Raw genomic sequence first — 23,943 nt, 5'->3', positions numbered from 1 at the left:
ACTTTAAAATGTCCCCTGCTCTGACACATATTCGTGCACAAGATAAATAGCGAGGGCGAGAGCACGCATCCCCGACTGGACAGGGTCCCATGTACCCGGACTCTTTGACTTCTGCTTGTTAAAAAGTCAAGAATCCAGCCCACGAGATTTTTATTCATGCCGAATTGTTCTAAAAGCCATCTTATTAAAATACGAGGCTGAACTGTGTCGAAGGCTGAATGGTAGGCTTTCCCACTGGTGTTTAACAATCAGGTTCAACAAGGTTACTGTGGCATCGTCCACTCCTTTGGGTGGTCTGTAAACAAACTGCATGGAGTCGTGCCCGTGCTCTGTTTGCCTTAAAATCCCTGACTTCACCAGTTTTCATGCATTTTCTAAAGTTATTTAAAGTTTTGAGATAAATAGATTTAGGAACAGCAACCCTCCATACAATAGGTACATACTCCGCCTGCAAAGACTTATTAAAAATGTAATGAAACGCAGTACTAAGGAAAGGAAAGGAGCATTATGACAGGATGAATTAAGACAGATTAATCTGCTTTGCTAGGATGGAATCAGGCTCAGCTTGCCATCAGGCCTTATCTCTGTTTACTTCCTCCTCCACATCTTGATATCATACATATATATATATATATATATATATATATATATATATATATATATATATATATATATATATATGCTCCCCACCTCATAGCAGCTGACAAATGCATATTTATCCAACGCAAATTCAGCCATCCTGCCATAAATCTAACTACGCCCACCTACAACAAAGAGCCTTCTCTGTATCTGTCCATATCTGTGAGAGGATTGCTCTTCTCCATCTCTCTCTCTCTCTCTTTTCCCCTCTCTCACCCTCTTTTCTGCAGCAGGCTTGAGAGTCAATATTTGAGGATCTGTTGCAGCACTTGAACACTTCAAAGAGGACAGAGCTCTGCTGTGAACATGGCCTTTAATACGCCGTTCAGGAAAAGAAGCAGAGAGGGTCAATAAAAAAGGACCAAAGTGCTTCTTTTGGGGAGGGGTGTGTGTACCTGTATTGCTCACGTTGTGAGGATCTCTCTGTTTACTCTCTGTTTATATTGACAGAAATATAAAAGTCTCTAAGTTTGGGTTCAGGGTTATGTTTGGGTTAGGGAGGCAGCATCATAGAAACCACTGAAATGAATATAAGTCGGTGTAAGGAGACAGAAAAACAGCTCTGTGTGTGTGTGTGTGTGTGTGTGTGTGTGTGTGTGTGTGTGTGTGTGTGTGTGTGTGTGTGTGTGTGTGTGTGCTTGTGCTGTACGTGTAGAGCAAACATCTATTCAACGCATGCAGAAACAAACATCAGGTTTAGCACACTTTGACTTTTTCACAGGATTTTCACAGTGACTCACACATGCAGAAATGCAGACAGAAAGAAAGGGAGAGCGAGCTGTCACCGTCTTAGGAGCCAAAGTGAAAATAATAATATCATAATAAAGCTTTCATTAGCTTTCAAAGGTGGCTCTGTGTGAGGCTGTTCAGCGTTTCCTGCGGCTGGCCTCAGGGAGCTGTTAGATGCCAGCGACGGAGCCAACAGGGCTGTCATAAACCTGAAAAGAAGGCCTAATGCACGCAGGCTGCCAGTGATTACTCTATTGAACTGGGTAATTACATTAGATTTATATAAAGACCACGATATGGAACATTAGGTTGTAAGGTCTGAAAAGCTTTGTTATCTGACCCCACCGACTGGCCTACACAAGAAGATAAACTTTTAACTAAAGTAGCCATGTAAGAGTGGCAAGGAAGAGCTTGTGATCCCTGGTATTCTGCATTAATCAGTCTTACAGTCATCATAATCTCTGTGTCTGCACTGAGCATGCCCATATCGCCAGTGCAGAAGGAAAAATAAATAAAACAAGTAAACACTTGGATGTAATAGCTCATCTAACTTCTTTTTAGCAGCACTGAGCTCAAACATCCAAACTAAGAGCTGCACAATGTACAGGAAGAACTTTGTCCCATGTTTTTCCCCCCTCACGGATCTGCTTCAGCTCAGCCGTGTTATCAAGATGTCTGGAGCGAGCGGCTCTCTTGATATCATTCCAGATGATCTCTAAGGTCTGCGCTATAATTAGGCTGCTCCAAAACAAGGATTTCTTTGGTTGAAATCATTCTGCTGGAATTTTACTTTGATGTTTAGGGTAATTGTCCTGCTGCACCACCCTTCTGCTGAGCTTCAGCTGGCAGCCTGCCACCTGGACATTATCCTGTAAGACAAATGACTATCCATGACAAACTTAGGAATTCATTTTCGAAAATGTCCAACGCAGTGCAGCGAAGAACCCCAAATCATCACGACGACTTTTGCCTAGCTTCTTCCCCTCACCCCCGACCGGTGGCGGCAGATGGCCGCACCTCCCAGTGTGAAGGAGTTTTCACCAATGTCCTTTCAAAGTGATTGCTGGGCTTTCTCTGTATTACTGTAGGTCTTTACCTTACAACATAAAGCTCCATCGTGCGACGTTGTGATTTGGAGTTATATAAATAAAAATTCAACTAAATTAAATTCTAGGTCCACAACACTAAAGGGTCTTAAACACAGATTAGGTGCACCAGGAAAATAAAATGAACAAAGGCCAAGTTAATAGCATGAAAAGTAAATTTTTTTCAATTTGTCTGTTTTTAAATTTTATTTCATTTAATACTTTTCTTACTAAAGAAAATCTTTTTTTCCCCTCTTTTTCCTTTTGCTCGCTCCTCGGTCATTTAGAGAACTCTAACATTAGAGCCCAGTCGATATATCAGCATCTATAACAATCAATAAATGAAAACTACAAAAGTACAAAAAACACCAGAGAAACACCCTTCAAGCATGTTATCAGCACTGATGTTGCATACCTTGTCCACCAGAGGGCACTCTGTAACATCACTGTTGGCATAAATGACCTAATATATATATATATTTAAATATAAAATCACTGATATTGGTCATTGAGTCAGGTCCTATCTGAAATACTTGAAAAATATGCTTCTACGAAATAACCCCACACAAGCAAAAAAGATACCTACTACATGCATTTAAATGTGACCCCAAGCGGTCCTTTGCAAAAGGACCACCAGCTATTGCACAGCACAGCCACCAAAGCACATCCCTCTGGGAATACAAGCAGTTCGAACTGTCCCTTTACAGCAATCAGTCAAACTAAAGAAGCTGATACTTCCGAGGGGGCTAATCAGAGGAGGACTACAATGTTTCTATTAGACAGTTTTATCAGCTGTAGTGAGCAGGACACCAGACACTGGACGCCCCCGCCCCGCAGTAAAAACAACATTCATTTGTCACTCATGCCAGGATGCTAATGATAAGCAGGACAATTATGCCATTATACCAGTATGTGGGGGGGAAAAGGACAGGATGCAGGGGAAGAGTGTAAGAGGAGTACAGACAGTAGCCTTGGTGTGTTGCTGTGTTTAGGATTTTATCACACACACGACTACGCCTAATCCCTGAAGACTCCTTCCTTACTTAGGAAAAACTTCCTTCCATCCAGCTGACAGAAGAAGTGATATGTCTTTTCTAAAACAAGTACAGGAAAAAGGAGAAAAGGAGAAAAAACAAACACTAAGTACACTAAGCGTACTGCAAAAAATAAGAAAAAAGAAAAGAGAGAGCCAAGGAGCAGTATATGTTCTGTTTGTGTAACTTAGAAAGCTACAACCATTACACTTGTATCCGATCCTCCTTTAAACTGGACATCAAACTTATTTAAAGAACCCCGGTTTAACTTGAGGGCTACTTCCAGAAAAAGACTATTACAGCCCCAAACCATTCACTTAACATACCACCAAATCAAAGCAACATGGTTTTAGTGGGAACTGGTGAGTGTGAGCTCAGGCTTTGCTGTACACTGTTACAGCAAAGATTTTTTTTTTAAGCTGCACTGTCAGCTTTTCTGCGCAAACTTCACACTGTAATATTACCCCGCTGCCCTCCTCACTGCTCTACACTATGTAAATCCTAAAAACTGTGTAAACCTGTCACCAGGAGTTCCTGTTTAGCAGTGTAGCACTGTGTCATCTAATCTAGAAAATGGCCTTAAGACAAACAGCCAGCAGCCATAAATCTACATTTCAAACGCGAGTACACAGGAGACAATGTAAAGTGCTGACAAGTGTGGGTATTTTTAGGGCTCATCTCTATGCATCGAGTGGCTGCAGTGTGTGTGTGTGTGTGTGTGTGTGTGTGTGTGTGTGTGTGTGTGTGTGTGAGAGAGAGAGAGAGAGAGAGAAAAAGTCAAAGATCAAATGCCAAGACAGAAGAGAGTTCACGTGCACATGTGTTCATGCTGGCAAGCTTGCGTGACTGCTAACGTCCACTTCTGGAAGGCAGTAAACAATCCAGGATTTGTGGAAATGTGTCAGCTGAAATAAATCTCCGGAGCAGCAGTAAACTGAACACACACGGCAGCAGAATGATGGAGAGTCCGCAATTAGCTTCTCGTCTGACACTGTAACTGCACTCGAGGGTTTCTGCTGGAATGTCAGATGAGGATGTTGGGTAGTTAAAAAAAAGAAAGGAGTATTTATGGAAAAAAGACAATATAAAACAGCAGTTTACATGCTTTAGGTTTCTGTGGTTCAAAAGACTAAAACTAATCTAAATTCCAATCTAAAGAGATAAAATAGAGCTGTGTGCTGCAGTACATGATGCTGCAGGAAGACTGCTGATCAGATTTGCTGCAAACAGCAATGAGAACGCCAAGTAGTTGAGCAGAAGAGCCATAAGGAGAAGCATATTTTTGCCTTTCACATCCTGAGTGGACAAAAGATTTTTTATTTACCTTTGTTATTTATTCATTTTTTTAAACTGTCAGAAGTGGAGCTGAGGATATAAACCAAGGTTATTAAAGTTAACTAAAACTAAACTATAAACTCAAACTAAATGTGAACAAAAAACAAAGAAAAAGCCTCTAAATATCAATGGTACTGAGAAAGCTGTACATAATGTTACGTCTGTGAGGTGATTATGAATAATTTTTTCTCTCATGGTCAAAATTTTATTTGTGAAGAAGTTCATGAAGTCATTACTAGTTAACGTTAAAGGAACTGTTGTCTCAACAGCGCTCTGACGTTTTGTCAGCCTGGCTTCAGTGCTGAAGAGAAACCTGGGGTTGTTCTTGTTTTCTTCAGTCAATGATGAATAGTAAGATGTTCTAGCTTTACGGAGGGCTTTTTCATAAAGCAGCAAACTATTTCTCCAGACTAAACAATGTTCTTCTAAATTTGTGATATGCCAAGTCACTTGGATGAGTGCAGATGAACAGAATGAACCTTTTGGGACCACTGTGTGTTGTGACAGGAAGTGACATGCTACCATAGAAAGAGCTCACACCAGGTGAGAGCGCCACCCAAAAGAGAGCCTCAGCCAAGCCAAACCAAGAGTGAAGTGACCAGGATGTATGTGTGTTTCAGCCATAATAAGACGTTGAGTTATCTTATTATTAATAAAAGATGCTTCAAGGATTCATTTATTTTGTCAGCGTAGGACCCTCCTTTATGAAACGAACGTTTCATAAATTGACCACAACCTGGAGTTGATGTGAAGACATGACAGTTTCTAAGATATCGCTTTGCCACAAATTCAAAGATCGATCTATTAAAAAAAATGTTAAACTTGTTCCATCAAATTTTATGAGGCAGAAAATCCAATATGGTATTTTATTGTTCTGTAAGCCTTAATATATAATCCTATGACGGAGCACATATTTGTACTTGTGGATTTAGATGTAAGCCTGCATTTGAAGTTTGTTTTTGTATTTATTTCTTGCTCCCATCCTGTTAAACAACACAAGGACTGCAGATAAAAGAATAAAAAACTTTATAAGATTTATATATATCTTTTCCATATGGGATAAACTACTGTGTAAGTTAATGGTACTCTTAGCTTACACAGCCCCGCCATAAAAAATAAACAAAAACAAAAAATTGAAACTATAAATGACACAAATGAACTCACATATGCAAATATTTTATTGTTTTTTTAACTATATGGTTCAGCCTTTAAAGTGTGTACTTATACTCGCACATATTCATACAGCTCTTTTAATGCTAACGTCCTGCACAGCACTGTTGCTGTTAGACACTCACACTCTGTTGCTCTGTGTGTTTTTGTACTTATTATGTGTTTAACCTCTTCATATTTTTCTAATACCACTGTTTTATCCTCTTTGTGAAATCAGCTGCTCTGCTTTCAGTACCCTTGCCCCTGTATGCCACTGCTCAGATGCCAGCTATGAACGCGTAACATAACAATAACTTAACTTATTGAGATTAGAAGTTATCAACTTGATAATCATCTTCATGCGGTTGGCAAAGTCAGTCTAGATTGACCCATACAACACGAAGATATCAGAGGCTGGAAGCACAGACGTCAAACTTCGGTGTCCCAAAACTCAAAACATTTTAGCGTTTGTTTCTCGAGACTGCACAGACTCCAATGGCAGAAGAAAAGAAGAAGATAAAGAGGAGCAATCTATGATAAATGGGTACACCGTGGAAACATGTTCAGATAAAAGCAAGAGCGCAAAAGCAAAAAACAGAGCTACAGGCCGGCCAACAATTACACAAGAACTACAAAACATCAAAAACAGCTAGCTTTGCTTCAAAGCTCTCAAGTTAAAACAATATTTCATTGTTAATTCATGCGAGGATTACACAAACAAGATGTAATATAGTATTTAGTTTTAGAGGTTCAGATTACCCTGGAGCCAGAGGAGCTGTTTCCTTATTTCTAGTCTTTAAGTAAACCAGTTATTGCCTGTTATTTCATTATTTGACAGATTTTACCGCACAAGTGGCATCAATCTTCTAGCAAAACTCGCTGTCACAAAACTAAATACATACACGCTTCAAAATGTCATATCATTTCTGTACTTAAGGACAATGGCAGCAAGATTAGAAAACCACTGTGTTAACCAGCATGTCTGATACAGGACTTGTAATACATGACAGAAGAAATAGCCACAGTCAGTCTGACTATATTGTTTCCTTGCAGAAGCCCAAACGCCTGGATTGTTGGAGGGTATTGACTCTGAATAATCCTGCTTCCCTCTAAATCCTCATCCTCTGACTTCAAACACTGTGCAAAGACTTTCAATGGAATCTGGCATCCTCCCAACTTTCTCTCCTTCAGTCGGTCATTCTTCTTCTTCTTCACATTCTTTTTCACCCTCTGTCCTCCCCTGGATCAACTGTCCAGCCTTGAATCACAAAGCCAAGCTCAAATTCTGTGGGAATTTCGCAGAGAGGCCCCTGCGATGGCTGACACACACACACACACACTCTGTTAAGGGTGACGACAAAGAAAGGACGCCTGTAAACCCGGTGGACAAAGAGCCTGCTAAATGAAAGGTCGCACACAAGGTTCAGGTTAAAAAAGATTCGAAGCCCACTATGTGAGCTATTAAATCGTCATTCAAATCCAACTACATCTCAGTGTATTCAATTTATGCAAGTATTCCCCGCACATTCATGTTTCAAGGTCCACAACGTTAGTGTGCCTTTACACCTTTCTAACCTCCCAGTCTTCCAATCTTTCATTCGCCCACATAAAAAGATGCACTCGGGACTTTTTATATTTGACAGAAAGATTTGAGGCTGTGCATAAGTCCCCTCGCGTACAGGCTAATTGTTTGATATGGTTGAAAGACAAGACCCAGTCTAAGGGCATGCTAGTGGTACTGTGAAGCTGTTCTCGAGTTCAAGGTGAAGTTAAAATACATCGTGGTCATGCTTTTTTCAACATGTGAACAGGTGACACCTTTCCATTAGCATTAAACACAAAGTACAGGTGTGGGAATGTCAACAGGATCCACCTATGCCAAAAGCTGGAGACACAGATCATTCAACACCATATATTTCGGCCTTATGGTGCCGCTACATGAATTATCAGGGCATCATCAGATTATCCAGTAATCAGAAATTTTGGGGAAAAAAATCTGTACACTTTTTGGCTCCTAGTAATCATTTTGATGGGTATGACTTTAACCCAAGACAGCAGTCAAAGTGATGTTTTTTTTTCTTCTGCAAATTAGCAAATCTAAATATAGTTTTAGTTGAACATGAGAAAATATTTTTTGTGATGTTATGTTCTAAGTTGAAGGCATTGTATACATTTTTGTTGTTCAAATTTAGATGATGAGGATGTAAACCTCAGGGGGTAGGGCTAAATAAGTATATACTTCTGCCTACTCCTTTTCAAACAACTGCATAGAAAGATTTTATGAAATGTTGGTGAATGTATATGTTTGAAATAAAAATGAACTGAACTGAACTGAACTTTATCCAGGCATTCGTCAAAGACGACAAATACTGGCAACCACCAGTGCTGCCCCTCAGCCTCCTAGCAGACACACCTGGGGTATCAATGTCAAAATCCTACGTCGTCTCATTGTCGAGTGGCATTACCAAGATTTTCAGAAAACTTGACCTCTGACTACCTCATTGGTCCTTTACGGCTAAAACAGGCCAGGCTTTTCTAGAAGTTCCAATTTGCAAATCACCAAAAAGCACCACAAGAGGGCGATCATCACTCCAAGGAGGAAAAAAAAGATCAGAAAAAAATATTACTTAATATTAAAAATTTAAAGTATTTCCCAGGATAACTGAAATCAGTGTTACATTGTTACAGTCATCAGGATTTCTCCACAAGGGAGCATGACTTTATTAACAGACATGTCAGTGTGGAGGTGGAGCAAACAGTAAAATAACACGCTCATCTCCAGGACCTTCAAAACTGAGGTTGTTGTTCAAATATCCCCACAATATAAAAGTTAAATGGAAATCTCCCCTTTTATTCTGCAGTGCCAAGTGCTGTTTAATAGCCAACACGGTTTCTGACGTGAAGAAAACAAAAAGGCAGCTTCTATCTGAGGCAGCCTGGTGTTTTTGAAAGCAACATGAGGAATGTTCGCTTCCAAGACAAAAGATCCTAAAATGCAGGCTCCTATAAAAAGCAGCATATTTTTCCCCGACTGAGGCCGGCAGCCAATTTGTGACCAACATAGAAACTTTACTGGAAGAAAACACTGTGTTACTGTAGTCGCTGATGCAGTGCAGCTTGGAGTTGGTCACAGCGCAATATCTGACCTTGGTAAGAAATTACTGTTTTCAGCTTAAAATTCTTCAAGAAATGTGGATGGAAAAGGAGCCGTTAGTTCAGTGTGCTGGCTGCTCTGGCTCTGCACCTCTTTGCCCCGGTAATCACAAAGTAATATCATCACAGAAGAAGAGTGCCTACGCAAGATTGACACTCCTGAAGCAACAAGTCAGCAGCACAGACGAGCGCTTTCTATACACCTATTAAATAAAGAACTATTTAATCTTAAAGAGTTCACTGGGTATTTTGAGGTAGAGCTGTTCATGTGTCGTAGAGTAGATTTAAAATGCTACTGAGAAACTGAGGTGGAAAAAGCGATTTACTTAAGTGATGCAGTTGTGTTTTATTGCCATCATAACAAGTGCAGCCTGACAAACTACAATCTGATTACAAAGGAGCACTGGAATAAGCAGTAATTGCAATGAGTTAACCTCTACCCCACTGGCTTCACCTACAAGACAAAATAAATTAATAAAATAAGGATTTATGAAAAAGCCATTACAGATTTGGACCTTAGCTGACCCTCTGATAATAAATACAAGCTGTGTTTTGTTTTGCATTGCTAGCTCGGGGGCTCTAAAGATGGAAATGTCCAGCACCATTTTATATTTCAACTAGATTGCTATACAAGACAGGGAAAAAATAATAATGCAGCACCTGCCTTTAGGCCCAAACACGCTTGATAAAAAAATGTGGCGTGGAGCTCCCCAGGGCCTGAGGCCCAAGGGAAGCTGCTCTGTTGGTAAATTAAACTCACCTCAAGGGGTTTCTAGAGGAGCTTATGGACTCTTACGGGCTTACAACAGCCCCAAGTACATTAGAGGAAAAAGTCACAGACTGCTAATTACCTACATGAATTCAATAATAACATACAAAACGAGCCAAACTAAGGGGAAGAAGGCACAACAGCTAGAGGCAGATATCCAGGATTGAATTACATCTAAACATACCACAGAACACGTAAACAAAGATCACCTTCCTGAGATTTTATTCTTCTCAAAATAGGAATGATTAATTTGGCTGAATTTTTCCAATTCTTCAAAAATTCAATATTATATAAAATCAATATTTATAGGCACACTGGATGAGTTAGAAAACTACAGATTAAAGCTGAAAAGAAAGTTGGTAACCACCTGGCAAACTCCAGTTGCTAAGGAAAAATGAATATTCCCAGTGGTTGCTGGCTGTCACCAGTTGATATCGGTGGCAAAGACACTAAAACAGCAACCATTTGCAAACTGGTTGGGGAATGCACCACTGACCAGTCTCTAGCCTGCATGACTTGGACTAAAGCAATCAATTCACTGCCACTGAATTGATTGGCAACTGCCAGCAACCACTCACCAACCAGTTAGGGAATACACATTCTTCCTTAATGACCGGTGGTTTCCAGATGGTTGCAGATGGGTCTTTAGGCTGGTGTGATCGGGACTTCCTAACCTCTTACTTTACATTTCTTAGATTCACCAAACTGAAATGTAATTTTTCAATCACATTAAAATACTGTTTTTATCCAAATCAAGCTCGGGATCTTGTAGTTTCCATGAGCCTTACCCAACTGTCTTACCCATATGTATATAGCGCTGCAGAACTGTACCCCCCCCCCCCCCCAGCATGTTTGCACTGAGTAGGAGATGCTCTGTATCTCATTGTACAACTGTATAGTGACAATAAAGGCATTCTATTCTATTCTATTCTATTCTATTCTATTCAACTGAGTAATAATTTTACTGTACTTGAACAGAATTTATACACTGAAATTGTACTTCAAAAATCAAAATGAAAACCCCAGAGTTACAAATATAATGTGTAATTGGAAGCAATTAAAAGCAACCTTACCTCCCTCCCACTAAGAGCTCCTTGTTTGGCACAGAGCACATTTAACTAATTTGACAACTGACCGCGGTCTCCTCTCAGTCAAGCTGTGGGGCCGCTGCCATTCAGCTGTGTTCCTTTTATCAATTCAAAGAGCAAAGGATGGGCAGTGGATCCTTTAAAAGCTGGTAAACAGAAACACAATTAGTATTTATGAGAGCAAATTGCAAGTCCTGAGAACAACAGGCTAGCTTTCCACTTCAGCGATACCAGCAGCCAGCCCTGCCTGTTTAATGCTGCATTCATCAGCACCAGTGGAGTTCCTGACAAAATAGTAGCTTGCAATTAGAAGCAAAGGCTGACTGACTATGTCTGCTGGATTCCTGTGTCTCGTTTTTTTACCCAGCCTGGAAACCAAAATGACACACTGCCTGGAAGGAAGACCACAAGCCACAGAGTGTTAATGGTCACAACAGTTTCACGCCACAAACATTCAAGTAAATTTATAACAGCCGATCTCAGCTGTCTAATCAAGTGGTCATGTAGCATTCATTAAAACTGGAAGATGAAATATGGCCTTTTTCGCTTCCTTGATTTACCAGCTGCAGTCCATATTTATTCATTCATGCTGTTTAAATTTTGATTTTTGTTATTGTGAAATACTGACTCTCTATCTTTAGATCTCGGTAAATGTACCATTGTCATAAATAAACTTGCTGTTTTTCTAGTTAGGACTTCTCTACAGTCAGAAGAGACAGTCAAAACCACTTTAATGACTGTTTGCATGGAGAAAGGAGATCATTCCTGAGCTAAACACAGGAGACAGTTCAGCTACAATCAGGAAGGTAAAGAGGCATTAGCTGAGAATAATGACTGGAAAATATTATAATATATAAGATTATATGAGGTTGCTAAAGCAGGAGGCTCCACATGTTTGATTTTCTCCTTCTCTCATTTCTTCATGCAACCCCAAAGGGATTCTTATTTCCTCCAGGGATCAAACCAGGGATCTTTCACTTCTTCTACATAAACCACTACAGTATAAAGATGGAAAGTACAAGCAAAACTGCCAACCTGGCTCAAATGTGCTTATGAACGTCTTTTAGGCTCTCTGATTACCCCATTTTATCTGGTGTGTTTAACGTACCAAAGTTCCTGTTGTCTTGAGAAGCTCTCAAAAATTATATTGCATTTAACAGCGACATACAACCCTATTCAGGTACAACACTATCATGAAGAGTGAGATGATTCGCCTTGTAGAGGCAGGAATATTTAACAGAAATAAGAATATATAAAGTTTTGGTTAAGAGCAGCAGTGGGCAGTAGTGTGGGCTACGTAGCCGTGCTATGAAATATAGATACAGAGTAACCTAAAAATGATGAATGATGAATACAAAAAAATCTAAAGAATTAAAATTTATAATGAATCATTTTTAAAAACATAAAATTACGTAAATTGTAACATTTTAATGTACAAGATATTAAAAAAATGTCTTAAACAATAGATTCCAGGGTTAAAATAAAACTTACTGCTTTATTAAAAAACAACTACAAACACTGTACTTTCAATTTTTAAACTATAGCTGCAATTCTAACATTTGACTCTGGGCTTTATTTACCTGAAGGTCCTTTTGTGCTTTTCATTGGTGAACTCACTGCATGCGCTTTCACATGAGTCGTGCGTAGGTGGTAGAAGCAGTTTGTGGCGTGTGAGCCTCGACTTATGCCGACCGGTAAACGTCATCATTTGCAAAGTATAGTTTTCTGGGGCGTGTCAGACGTTTTCGTGACCAACCCGAATTTGTGCTACAGAGGTAGGAACAATCTCCCAAAATTATCATGGCTGGACCTTCTCCTGTTTGATGCTATGCAGTTCTGTCTCACAGTCTTAAAAGGTGCATGTAGTACTTTGTAAGACTGCAAACAGTCATTCAAGGGATGGAAAAAAAAACAAACCAAAAAAACTACTGTACACTGTATTTTGCAACACCATGAATTAAAGGATTTTACGTCATCATCTAGTATTAAAGTCATATTGCACAGCCTTAGTAAAAAACAGAAAAAAATAAAAACAGAAACCAAAAACACACAAAATGAGACTGAAATATTACACAACTCTGTGTCTGTTTGTGGAGATGTCTCCCTATTCAGCTTATACAAATGTTCCCCTGTGCAGTCCAAAAAAATCCAAGAGCATATAGCTCAGATGTGGATTGGTCAAATGCTGATTGGATGACAAATTGGCCAGAACTGATGGCAGAGTTCACCAGGAACAAGAGTAGCAGAAAGGAAACCCATCAAATATCACATGAAAAGCTCAAGAGTATCAAACAGACTTTTTACACCAGAAACTTCGAGTTCTGCCTCCACCTGGCAACAGGCGCTCTGTGCAGATAGACGAGCTGTCTGCTCCCTACGTCCTGCCAACAGAGAGTCATGTTAAGCCCAGCAGGGCCCTCATCCTCTGCCGCGTTCAGCAGGCACCCAAAGACACTGCAGTAACAGCATATGTGCTGCCTGATCTAGCAGCTGTAGCTTCATATTTAACATACAGATGTGATCAAATGAAAGAAAAAGCATGCTCCTCACAACAAAACAAACTATTCTTTTGACAGTTAGCAAGTAAAAAGTGCCACCATTATCATTTGTAGGCCAACCTTTGTGATGTAGCTGCACACAAACATGCACAGTAGTGTGTCATCAACACACACATAAGCTGAACTCTAGAGGAACTACAACTGTCTGCTAGACCAGCAGGGAGTCATTACAAATTCCTGATGATATTATTTACACAAACAGTTCTCCAGCAGGCGCGATACAATACTCCACTTTTCAAATGCCCCAAAAAAAGAAAATCAAAAGCTTCTCCTGGAGGAGAGCATTGCTTTCATCTGCTATCTCAGACTCTTTTGCTATGATTTGAGCAACCCGACTCAGAAACTCTTCTCAAGCATCGCAACAGCTGATTCATAGTGGGTTTTGTTTGAGGTTTATGTGACTCCATCCCCACGGGGAGCTGGGGATTGCACAGGTTGGTTGCCATGGATGTAAGACAAACCTGCGCAAGATGAAAAAAGATCTCCCCTGAAGCGCCGCTCAGCAGGCTGCATATTTGTGCGTTGTGTGGACCAAGTGCAGGAAAACCTCACAACGCTGAATGAAAACATACAGTCCTGGGAGACTCGCTGACAGACCGGCAGCTGGAAGAGGGGAGAAAAAAAAAAAAAAGCGGAGAACTCAAAGGCCGTCAACTCCGTCTTTATTGTTTTTTTCCCTCCACTTCCTAGTTGCTCAGCTAACTTTTTTTTGCTGTGAAATGACCTGACAGGCAGCAGTCAGGTTTGTTTAAGAATTTAAATGTTGTGAAAAATTGTCTGAAGAAATGTAATGAACCATTCCTGCAGGATGAATTCTGCTTTGAGGCGCTGCTCACAATTAACAGCTCAAGAGCTCGTTTTCATTGTCTTAAACCACCAATTGTTTTGTTTCCCCCTCACAAAAGATGCCCTTGAAGAATTTTTTTTAAGCATAAAAATACACCAGAGTCCACCAGAGGAAAAAAACAAAAATTTAAATAGCATTTTATGGGTTCCTTTTATTTCTCTGTGTCTCCTAAGTGTTTATCCAGCTACATTCCTCTAATTTCCTCATCCCCCTCTCCCTTCAGCAGCATCATATAAAGATGCCTAATTGAAGGCTTTGCACAGAACAAATGACCACATTAGCCGACCCCCTTTTAACTCGTGCTTCTTCCTGTCTGTGGTTGTAATGCATTAGACACTCTGCATGTTCTTTGTTGTCTCTCAAATTACAGTGCAGGCTGCCAATCATTTGGAGACTCCGTCTACCAGGGTTGTTTTTGCTCCACACCCCCACCCCAGGCTCTGGGAGATAAATTTTGCCTGTCCATTTTTTTCTTTTTTTTATTATATACTATAAACATGAAGCAGAACAGCACCACAGGAAGTATTGAGAGTAGTTTTTTTTCCCCAAAGATGCTATATAAGGTTGTTGGCTCTTTGCTTTACTCCCATTATAACCTAAAGACAGTTGAAAGAAGTCCCACACTCACACAAGACGAATAAGAAATAATTCATTCATATTAATTCAGCATCACTGAACATTCCCCAGATAGGAGCGACGGATTAAATGCTTGACTTGGGATTCTTTTATGTCTGCACATGAACTGCAAAACAGTTCTGTTTCCACTCTGTTAAGATCTTAAAAACCTGCCAGACATTTCTGTCCCTCCGTGCTTCCCACACATATCGTGCCACAGTGAGTCTTCTCAGTGTGACAAAGGCTTTTAAAGCATGTACGCCAAATAGAACAATGCCACGTGGGTGGCTCTGGTGTGTGTGTGTGTGTGTGTGTGTGTGTGTAAACAGACACTTAAGGCTGTGAGCCGAAAAGTCAGTGTCTACATTTGAGCAAATATCAGCTTTGATTAGCACAGGTTTACCTCAACAACAAGACAAACAACATTCAACAGGTGTTCAGAGAGGAAGTTAGGTTACAATGAACTAAACGTCTCTTTTTTTAATCATTTGCACTTTATTGCACGTTATGTTATCTTTCGTATTTATGAGCTATTATTTTCTAAGTAAACAGTAACTTTTAGAGAGTGATATTTTGATAGGAGCAATGTTTTTTGGTTTTGAATTTGAACAGATCCACAGACTGTACGTAAAACACAGACATAACCTCCTCAGTATCACCCACCAGTCTGACTTATTAATTATTAATTATTATATTGTTAATGTGGATGCTAAATTTAGTATTTAAAAACAATGCACGATAAGAGCGAAGTGTTGGTTTCATTCCTAAATGATCATAATAACGTTGGTTCAGAATCAATATTGCAACTGACCAATGGAGTAGTGTTAGCATTTAGTTAGCATTAGCCAAAGTTTGGCTAATGCTATAAAAAACAAGAGCACTCAGAGAGCGTGGCTAACCACGAACTTAATGTGATTATATATTTATTATATTGTGTAAATTAATGAAGAAAACACTTGAAATGCTTTGTTCCAGAACAGAGTTTTATATAAACGCAGGCAATTTTCTTTTCTTTTTTCCCCCACATTGGAAAGCTATGACATCACTGCAATGTGATTGGTCAGTTGGAATGTTGATCCTGGACTAGCATTATTATGACAATGCAGGAACAACACCAAATCGGCTTAACTCTTCACCCTTTACTAGGAGTAACCCTTGAAGCTCTTTTCTCTACAACAGAATGATGACAAAGATTAAACGTCACCTACCAATCAGTTAAAGCTGCCATGCCCCTAATAATTCAGACTTTTAGTGCTAATATCTTCCTAGAATACAACAAAATAATCTTCTGTCTGTCTATATGTGTGTGTTTGTCCGTGAGCTCCTTTCGCACCATTGGGACCCTTTTCCAGGAAGCGCAAACTCTTCAACAATGTCTCAGATTTTAAAAACAAACTCTGACTTCTTTAACTCTAGCAACTCTGAGCTTCCTGCTCCAGAAAGGCTGATCAGAGTTAGTTCAATCAACTCTGAGCTAAGTGCACGCAGAAAAGAAGCCACCATCAATGGAGCGCCGATAGCAGGATTCACCATGGCAACTTGTAAATAAAGAGCAGAGCCTCCATTTTAATTCAGTATACCGAGGAATATGGACGCATGTTTACTGACCGTGATATTTACCTTAAAGAAAGAGGAATGAAGAAAAAAGTCCTTTTAATTAGCTTGGTACACTTTGCCATCATCAAACAAAGTTAAAAAAAAAAAAAAAGCTTATTTTTTATAATGTCTGCTGACATCGTTTGCTCATCCTGAATCTTCATTAGATGAAGCTGGAATTTTACATTTGATGTTTAAATCTAATTATTCAGCTGTAAACAAAGCGTAAGTGACAGAAACCGAAACAGATGTGATATCAGTTACCCAGATAGCAACAGACTGTGGGGACGGAGCCGCCCTTAAATAAAAGCTGTTTTTGCTCAAGTTTATGACCATTTAGTTTTTTCAATAATTATTCAGGAAAGGTTTAACGTACTAATGGGCTGTAACAACCTCTTTATTTTATTTTATTTATTTATTTTATAGAGGATTTCATTATTTCTGCCATTACTGGACAGAAATGCTTAATAAGACTAAGAAAAAAAGGTTTTAATGGTTTCCAGTGTATGCATTTATAACTTGATCTAATATCAAGCTTCACTGACAGACGCTGGCTCTCTTACAGCCATGGCAGAGATGTTTTACTGAGTTACTGGTAGCCTAACAGTAAGACAGTAAGCTTATGTAGTGAGTGTGTTATACTTAACTAAAAATATTCACAGCAGCTTCCCAAGTATGTAATGAAGGTCAAGTTGCAGTAAAGGCAAACATGTTGTAAGAAATATAATAACAGAGCAGTCTACATCCATACTTTAAATGAGAAGATCACGGCAAGATAAAGTAAGCTGCTATGAATGATGATGATAGGATGAGCTTGCACAGTCACCAGAGTGAAAATGGATCCAGGCCTGATCCGATCTGAATCCATGATCCTTATCAGTTTTGGATCCCTCCTGCCGTGCAACCGGACTCCAACCCAGGGATGATTCAATGATCCATTATAGGGCCAACGATAGCTACTTTCAGGCAGATCTGGTTCTGGGTCGACCCAGTGAGGCTGATTTAGGTGATTTTCAGTGGAAAATATGTTGAATTTTGTTAATAATTTGATAACTCAATCTGAATCTGTGAGTACATGTCAACAGGAAATGTAATCGCCTGACTTGCTTTTAGTATTTATGCACCTATAACACCTTATAAATGCACCTTATCATTTTAATTTAATTGACTGGTACTTATATAGCAATTTGCTACTCACTCTCAGTCTGTTTACGTCTAAGCACTTTTATCTAACATTTGTGCGCACACACTCACACTCAGATGGATGCATTGGGGCCACTTGGGCTTCAGTATCTTGCCCAAGGATGCTTCAACATATGGACGGACAAGCCGGGGATTGGTTGGTAGAGGACCCACTCTACCACCCCCTCTACCAATTTCACAAGAATATCTAATATCTAATATTTGTATCTGCACGAGTCGGATTTTACATGCCTAGCAACCACCTAACAACATCTAATACACCGTTGTTGTTGTTTTTTCCTTTTCTCTGTTATTAAGTATACCTGCCAATCACCCAAACAATACTGCAGTGTGGACAGTTACTAAAGTTTGAAATGGGCACATCATTAACAGAAAGAAAGAAAGAAATCACTCTCCTTAAAGCTGTCACAAAGAGTGAAGTTAGCAATTTGTTCCAGACTATAAGCATATCTATTTCTCCTCTAGAGTTTGACTTGCTGGTATTGACTCACTTTTACATCCTGCCTCAAGTGGCCACTCAAGGAACTGCATGGCGGGAAATGAACAGATTTGTCGGGTGTCAGAGATTCAGAAACGTTCATTTTAAATGACGTTTACTAAGAAGAAACACTGATGGGAACCATTTCTTTTCATTTAATTTTATGAGATTTAGTTTTCAAAGCTATATATGATAATCAGAATATTAAGAATGAAAGAAACAGCTTCATCTGTTGGCAGCCCTGATTTAGTCTGAAATATTAAAAAAATAAAGTCCCCAAAACAGCTTTGCATAATGGTGTAATGTGTGAAATATTCAGTAACAATGCAGCTGTGACTCTAATATTCTGAACGTCTGTTGCCACTTGTATTATTCAGCCTGGATGCTGGAAGCAGCCGCCACTGTTTGTTGACTGATGCAAGCTGATGTTGACAGGGATCTCTGTTTAGTTTGGCACAAGCTCACTCTGGCTGCCTTTCCACAGACCAAACTATGAGAGCGCTGCTTATTTTCAAGCAGCTACTGGTTACCGCAGCTGACCCCGGAGTCCAGAGGCTTTAAGGAGACCTCTCTGGAAGAATACACAGATTGACATTTAAGCAGGAGTCTAAATGCAATTTTTGTTTTGTCATAAAAAGAGCAATAGCTTGATCCTGCTAAATATGTCTGTGTGATTCATGTCTAATGTGATCCCTCCGTGCCACAGGGCTCCGATGTCCTTTATTACACTGAAGATGGACACGATGGTTCATTTTTAGTTTGATCCCAGGTTCCTGCAGCTAAAACTCCTCACTAGATTACCAAATGTACAACACATGGATGAGACTGTTTTTAAAAACTTCATAACCGAGTGAAACTTTAACATTTTAGTGCCACGGGGAGTATAAAGCAGCTGCTACAATCCTTACACTTTCCCAGTGTCAGCAGTTTTAACTGTTTCAGATGTGTCATCCTTCATAAACTTCTGAAGAAAGGCTACAGTGTGTGTTTTCTTTCAACTTCAGAGCCTTGAAAAAGACACAAGAAACATCTGAAGACAAAAACAGGGCAATGCCCCTGCAAACCGCGACTGAAACACTGTGATCATGCAAGTCACTCCTATAAATCTCTGGAGCGTCGGGGGAGGATAACAGCACGTCTTTTTTTTTTAACTGAGAGACATCATTAAACCAAATTGGCTTAATTGTATGTCTGAAATTGTACATTTAAGTCATAAGCTCTAAATTTGTTGCACACCCATTCAGCCATCGTATGTCGGCTATCAGCCGGAGTGAAGGGAGAAAAAGGAGAGCGTGCAGAGAGAGGCAAGTTGCTACCTGTAAGTCATTGTTGAGTGAAAGGATGGAGAGGAATGAAAAACAACACAGCAATGGAAGGCCACTTCAGTCCCTTTAAGATGCATTTATGATGAGACAACTACCAAGGCCAGCGCTCCAAATTCGAGATTATGCAACAGTTTTGATTTATTCCCAGGATAAAGTTTAAGGCCTTGCACAGGAATCCTCGGCACACACACCTGACAGATATTCACCCCTACACACGGCCTCTCTAGGCTCTAACAGAAACAGCCGGCCTATCTAATCTGAAGATCACGTGGTAGCTGTAAGGAGGACACAAACTCTCTGTCTGCTCTGATGTGGAGTCTTATTGCACGCAAACTGACTCACCCCCTGTTTTGACAGCACCCTCACAAACCTTAACTCCTTTAAGTATACTTCAGCTTGAAAACATGAGAAAACATCTACGCACATGTTATAACGATAAACATTTGAACTCAGTGCGTGCTTACGAGCACGACGACTGAACACGAAGAAAGAAGTACCTACCTTGAAAAGCGGCCACGTTGCGCGCTATGAGAAACTTCAGGCTGGAGCTGGACGTCTGGAGGAGGTTCTGGATGTCTCTCCGGGCTGCCACCTGGTACCTCTCCTCCATCTTTTTGGTGCAGCATGTGGAGTTCTTGGAAACACACACCTGAAGGTCTGAACCTAAGATTCATCAACACTACATGTTAGAAACTTGAAGGTTCACGGATCCAAACATGATAAAGCTAAAACGCACAGAGGGGAAGTTGAAATCATTTGCCATCTTGCTTTCAGATTTAAGGGATTTGACAGCCCACGCTTGTGTCTTACTACTACTAACACGTAGTTAATTGCAGCCATTTTTTATTTCCAGAGGCTCAACTTTAATTAGACAAACCAGCACGATTTTAAATATAAGGACTGTTTTTAGTACTTGATGAAAATCCTTTGCAGTCACTGTCTGCCTAAAGCCTTGAACTCGTGGACATGTAAGGCCTTTACTGCAGCCACCTTCAGTTGCTGCTTGTTTGTGAGTCCTTCTACCTTCAAATTTGTGTTCAGTAACTCAAAAGCATGTTGCATCAGGTTCAGATCAGGTGACTGACTTGCCAGTTTAAGAATATCCCATTTATCCTTCCCTTTTCTTTAGCTTGAGAAACTCCTAGGCTGTTTTTGCTGTTTTCTTTGGGTCATTGTCCATTTGTACTGCAAAGTGCTGTTTGATCAGCATTTATCTGAATCTGAGCTGAGAGTAAAGCCCTGTACACATCACAATTCATCTTGCTGCTTCTATCAGCACTCACATCATCAATAAACACTAGTGGCTGTTCCACTGACAGCCGTACACGCCTATGCCATAACACTGCCTCCGTGATGTTTGACAGATAATGTGTTATGTTTCAGATCGTGAGCCGTTCCTCTCCTTCTCCATACTCTTCTCTTCAAGTTCATCTTGGTTTCATCTGTGGCCTCTTTAGTTGTTTTCTGACAAATTCTAATCTTACCCCCTTCTCTTGAGAGTAACCAGTGGTTTTCACCATGTTGTAAACCCTCTCTATTTACATTCATGAAGGAGTGTCTTGATTGTAGACCTCGACGATGATACGCCTACCTCCTCGGGAGTGTCCTTGACTTTGTTAGAGGTTGTGATTTTGATGTCTTCTGTGGTCTTTTGAGCCTTTTGGTGCTCCTGAGCTGGTCAGTGCATTTATTCGTTTTAACAATGTACCAGATTGTTGATTTGGCCTATCCTAAAGTTTTTTCTCTCACCTTGGGCCACATATTTAAAATTGCAGCAAAAAGCTACAAAATAAAAATTCCACACTTTAGATACTAAACTTTATATAATGTATCTGCTTCATTTTTCATGCAGTAACAAGGGAACAGGCCCCAAATGGCCACAAAAAGGCTTGTCAGTCATCTGTCCAATTACTATTGTGCCTCTGAAAATCGGGGACTGTGCAAAAAATAGCTCATAATTTCGCAAAAAGTTAAATCTTTTTTGTAAAACCCCTTGAATTTAAACTGTAAATCTGCATTTTATTCACATATTAATTGTTTGATTTAAAATCCCCTGCAGTGATGTTCAGAGGCAAATCCACAAAAATTGTGTCTTTGTCCAACAAATTATGGACCCGTCAATGGAACTTTAATTCTAGACCAAAGCATTTCATCTTATGGCCTTCATCTTGGTCCCTGAAGAAGATGTTGTTGGACTTCTGACATGGAGTTTTTTATTAATTTACTTCTCCTTCATGCAGCTTAAGTTGGGTTAAAGCTGTGCCAGAAACCTATGCTTAGGCTGGACAGTGACCTCAGATGTGGCTGATGATGATGTTAAGTTTTGGCAACCAAAGTATTGGATGAATACATCGACGAAATGTGCTAAGCCAACAATTCATGTTGTGGAGAACCAAACTGTGCGGCAGTTCAATAGCTGTTGAGGTCCATTTCAGCAAATCTCATGCATGTCAAGCTGATGAAGGTGCAATAAGATGTCACATTTAGTTAGCTTTATCTTCTGGGAACCATAAAAACCAAACATTTCAGGACAAAACTTAAATGTGCACTAAAGCAATGGATGAAACTAAACAACAATAGAGACACATCAACAGGATGGATAAAAATGCATGTGCGTATGATAAACTGTGAGTGCATTTGAAAACCTACTGATTGAAACTCTGATAAAGAAACAGCCTACATATGTGAAGCATCAACAGCTTATCCTGAGATTTATTTCAAAGCCAGAGGACATTCATCAGACATTGGTTAAGAAAACTTTACAATGAGGCTTTTCTAGCAGTGCACAGGTTGATAAATGCTTTGCTGAAGCAAGAAACCCAAAACAACGAGATCCGGAGGTAAGATCTGCGTCAAAGCGTTATCATCTCACTCAACTGATGTCTTGAATATGGCACTGCTGCAAAATACAAGCAGTCTCCCCACATAAGGGACAATCAAAACATCCTCAAAGAGCCCTAAAACTCTGCAACAGCCTCTCCGACATGCCTAGGCAGAGTGTGCTGAGCTGTTCCCAGAGACACTATCAGCTCCCTGCGAGCTTCAAGAGTGAGGGGAGGAGAGCAGAGCAGGCGATGGCACACGTGGAGGAATTCAAAGTCTTCCTGATAAGACGACATGAAAGTGCCCCAGGTCCTGCTTTTTTAACCTAAATGCTTTCCCGAACTATTTCCACTTCCATCACTGCAGTCAACAGCATTTTTAGCCAGGGTGATGGACCTCTGACTTGCTGTGTTTTGACCCGAATTGGCACTTCTTATCAGACAGGCACTGTCAAACATGGAAACAGCTCTGTATCTTAGATTCCTGGAATTTCTAGGGGCTATTTTTCCACAAACCTCACTTCAATTATAAATAACGTGGAAAAAAAAAAAAACTTTACCTCTCACTATCTCTCATTACACTACCCGATGTATGTCAAGACAATAATCTGAATCCATGAAGGGAAGGATTTACATCTTTCCACCGTCATGATGCGCTTTAAGCCTTGAGGTTGTTAGAAAAGTGTGAGTTTTAAAGAGTGGCAAATGTTTTCACAGGGTTAGGAGCCACTGAATTAAGAGCTTATAATGCCTAAAGTTAAGTTTGCAGTTCTGTACCGACACAGCAGCAAACCCTAAATCCACACAGCCACACAGGCTGGTTTGAGGGGCAGGAGTGATGATGGTAACATAAGGGTTATTTAGAGGTTTAGGAGGCATTTGAGGGTTTTTCAGTCATTTGAATCATTTTTCCTCACTGCAGCAGGGAGATGGGGTGACAAAGTTTATAGGGAGCAGTTTGTGGCAGGATGGCAGTCAACACCATTAAGATTTACTTTTCCAGGAAGAGGCCAGAGAAGACCAGGAGCAGGAGGCGGCAGCCATCCAGTCAATGACAGCCTACATGAAATACCCACACCCATAATTCCCCCCCTCCACAAAAAAATAAATAAATCTTGAGCCGAATTACCATGGGTGGCGTTCAGAAAGTTAAGAGAGTCCTAGTTTGCCTAACTTTACTCACAATAATTCCTGTTTATCTCTCCAAGCCACTTATCTGCTGTAAACACCCGAAAGAAAGCTTTTCATCATGGCCCACTAGTAATCTCAGCAGCTTCAGCTACTGGTTTGGTGGAGCTGAAGCTGCCTGATTTATGCTTCATTTGCACTGGTATGTCTGCTTTTAAATAATAACAATAATAATAATAATAATAATAATATTTAGAGGCATTTCCAAACTTATTTATGCTGTGTAACACTTTCAACACGTACAAATATGACACTAACAGATGAATGAGTGGATTTTGTCTGAATCTTATATATCCAGATCTAAAGGTCACAAAGCGACATGCGAGTCCT

General features: G+C 40.0%; 1 protein-coding gene across 1 annotated transcript in view; it reads right to left on the bottom strand.

The window, feature by feature from the left end:
• Window positions 1-23,943, bottom strand: part of gpc5a (glypican 5a) — a 140,449-nt gene that overhangs the window by 115,738 nt on the left and 768 nt on the right. Inside the window, exon 2 of the mRNA XM_031729608.2 lies at window positions 20,105-20,266. Coding sequence (XP_031585468.2) covers window positions 20,105-20,266 — 162 coding nt within the window. The remainder of the gene's footprint in view (window positions 1-20,104; window positions 20,267-23,943) is intronic.

The sequence above is a fragment of the Oreochromis aureus genome, linkage group 1, assembly GCF_013358895.1.
Source record: "Oreochromis aureus strain Israel breed Guangdong linkage group 1, ZZ_aureus, whole genome shotgun sequence".
NCBI lineage: Eukaryota > Metazoa > Chordata > Actinopteri > Cichliformes > Cichlidae > Oreochromis > Oreochromis aureus.
Note: the sequence above shows the minus strand (reverse complement) of the source record. Positions and strands in the feature narration are given on the sequence as shown.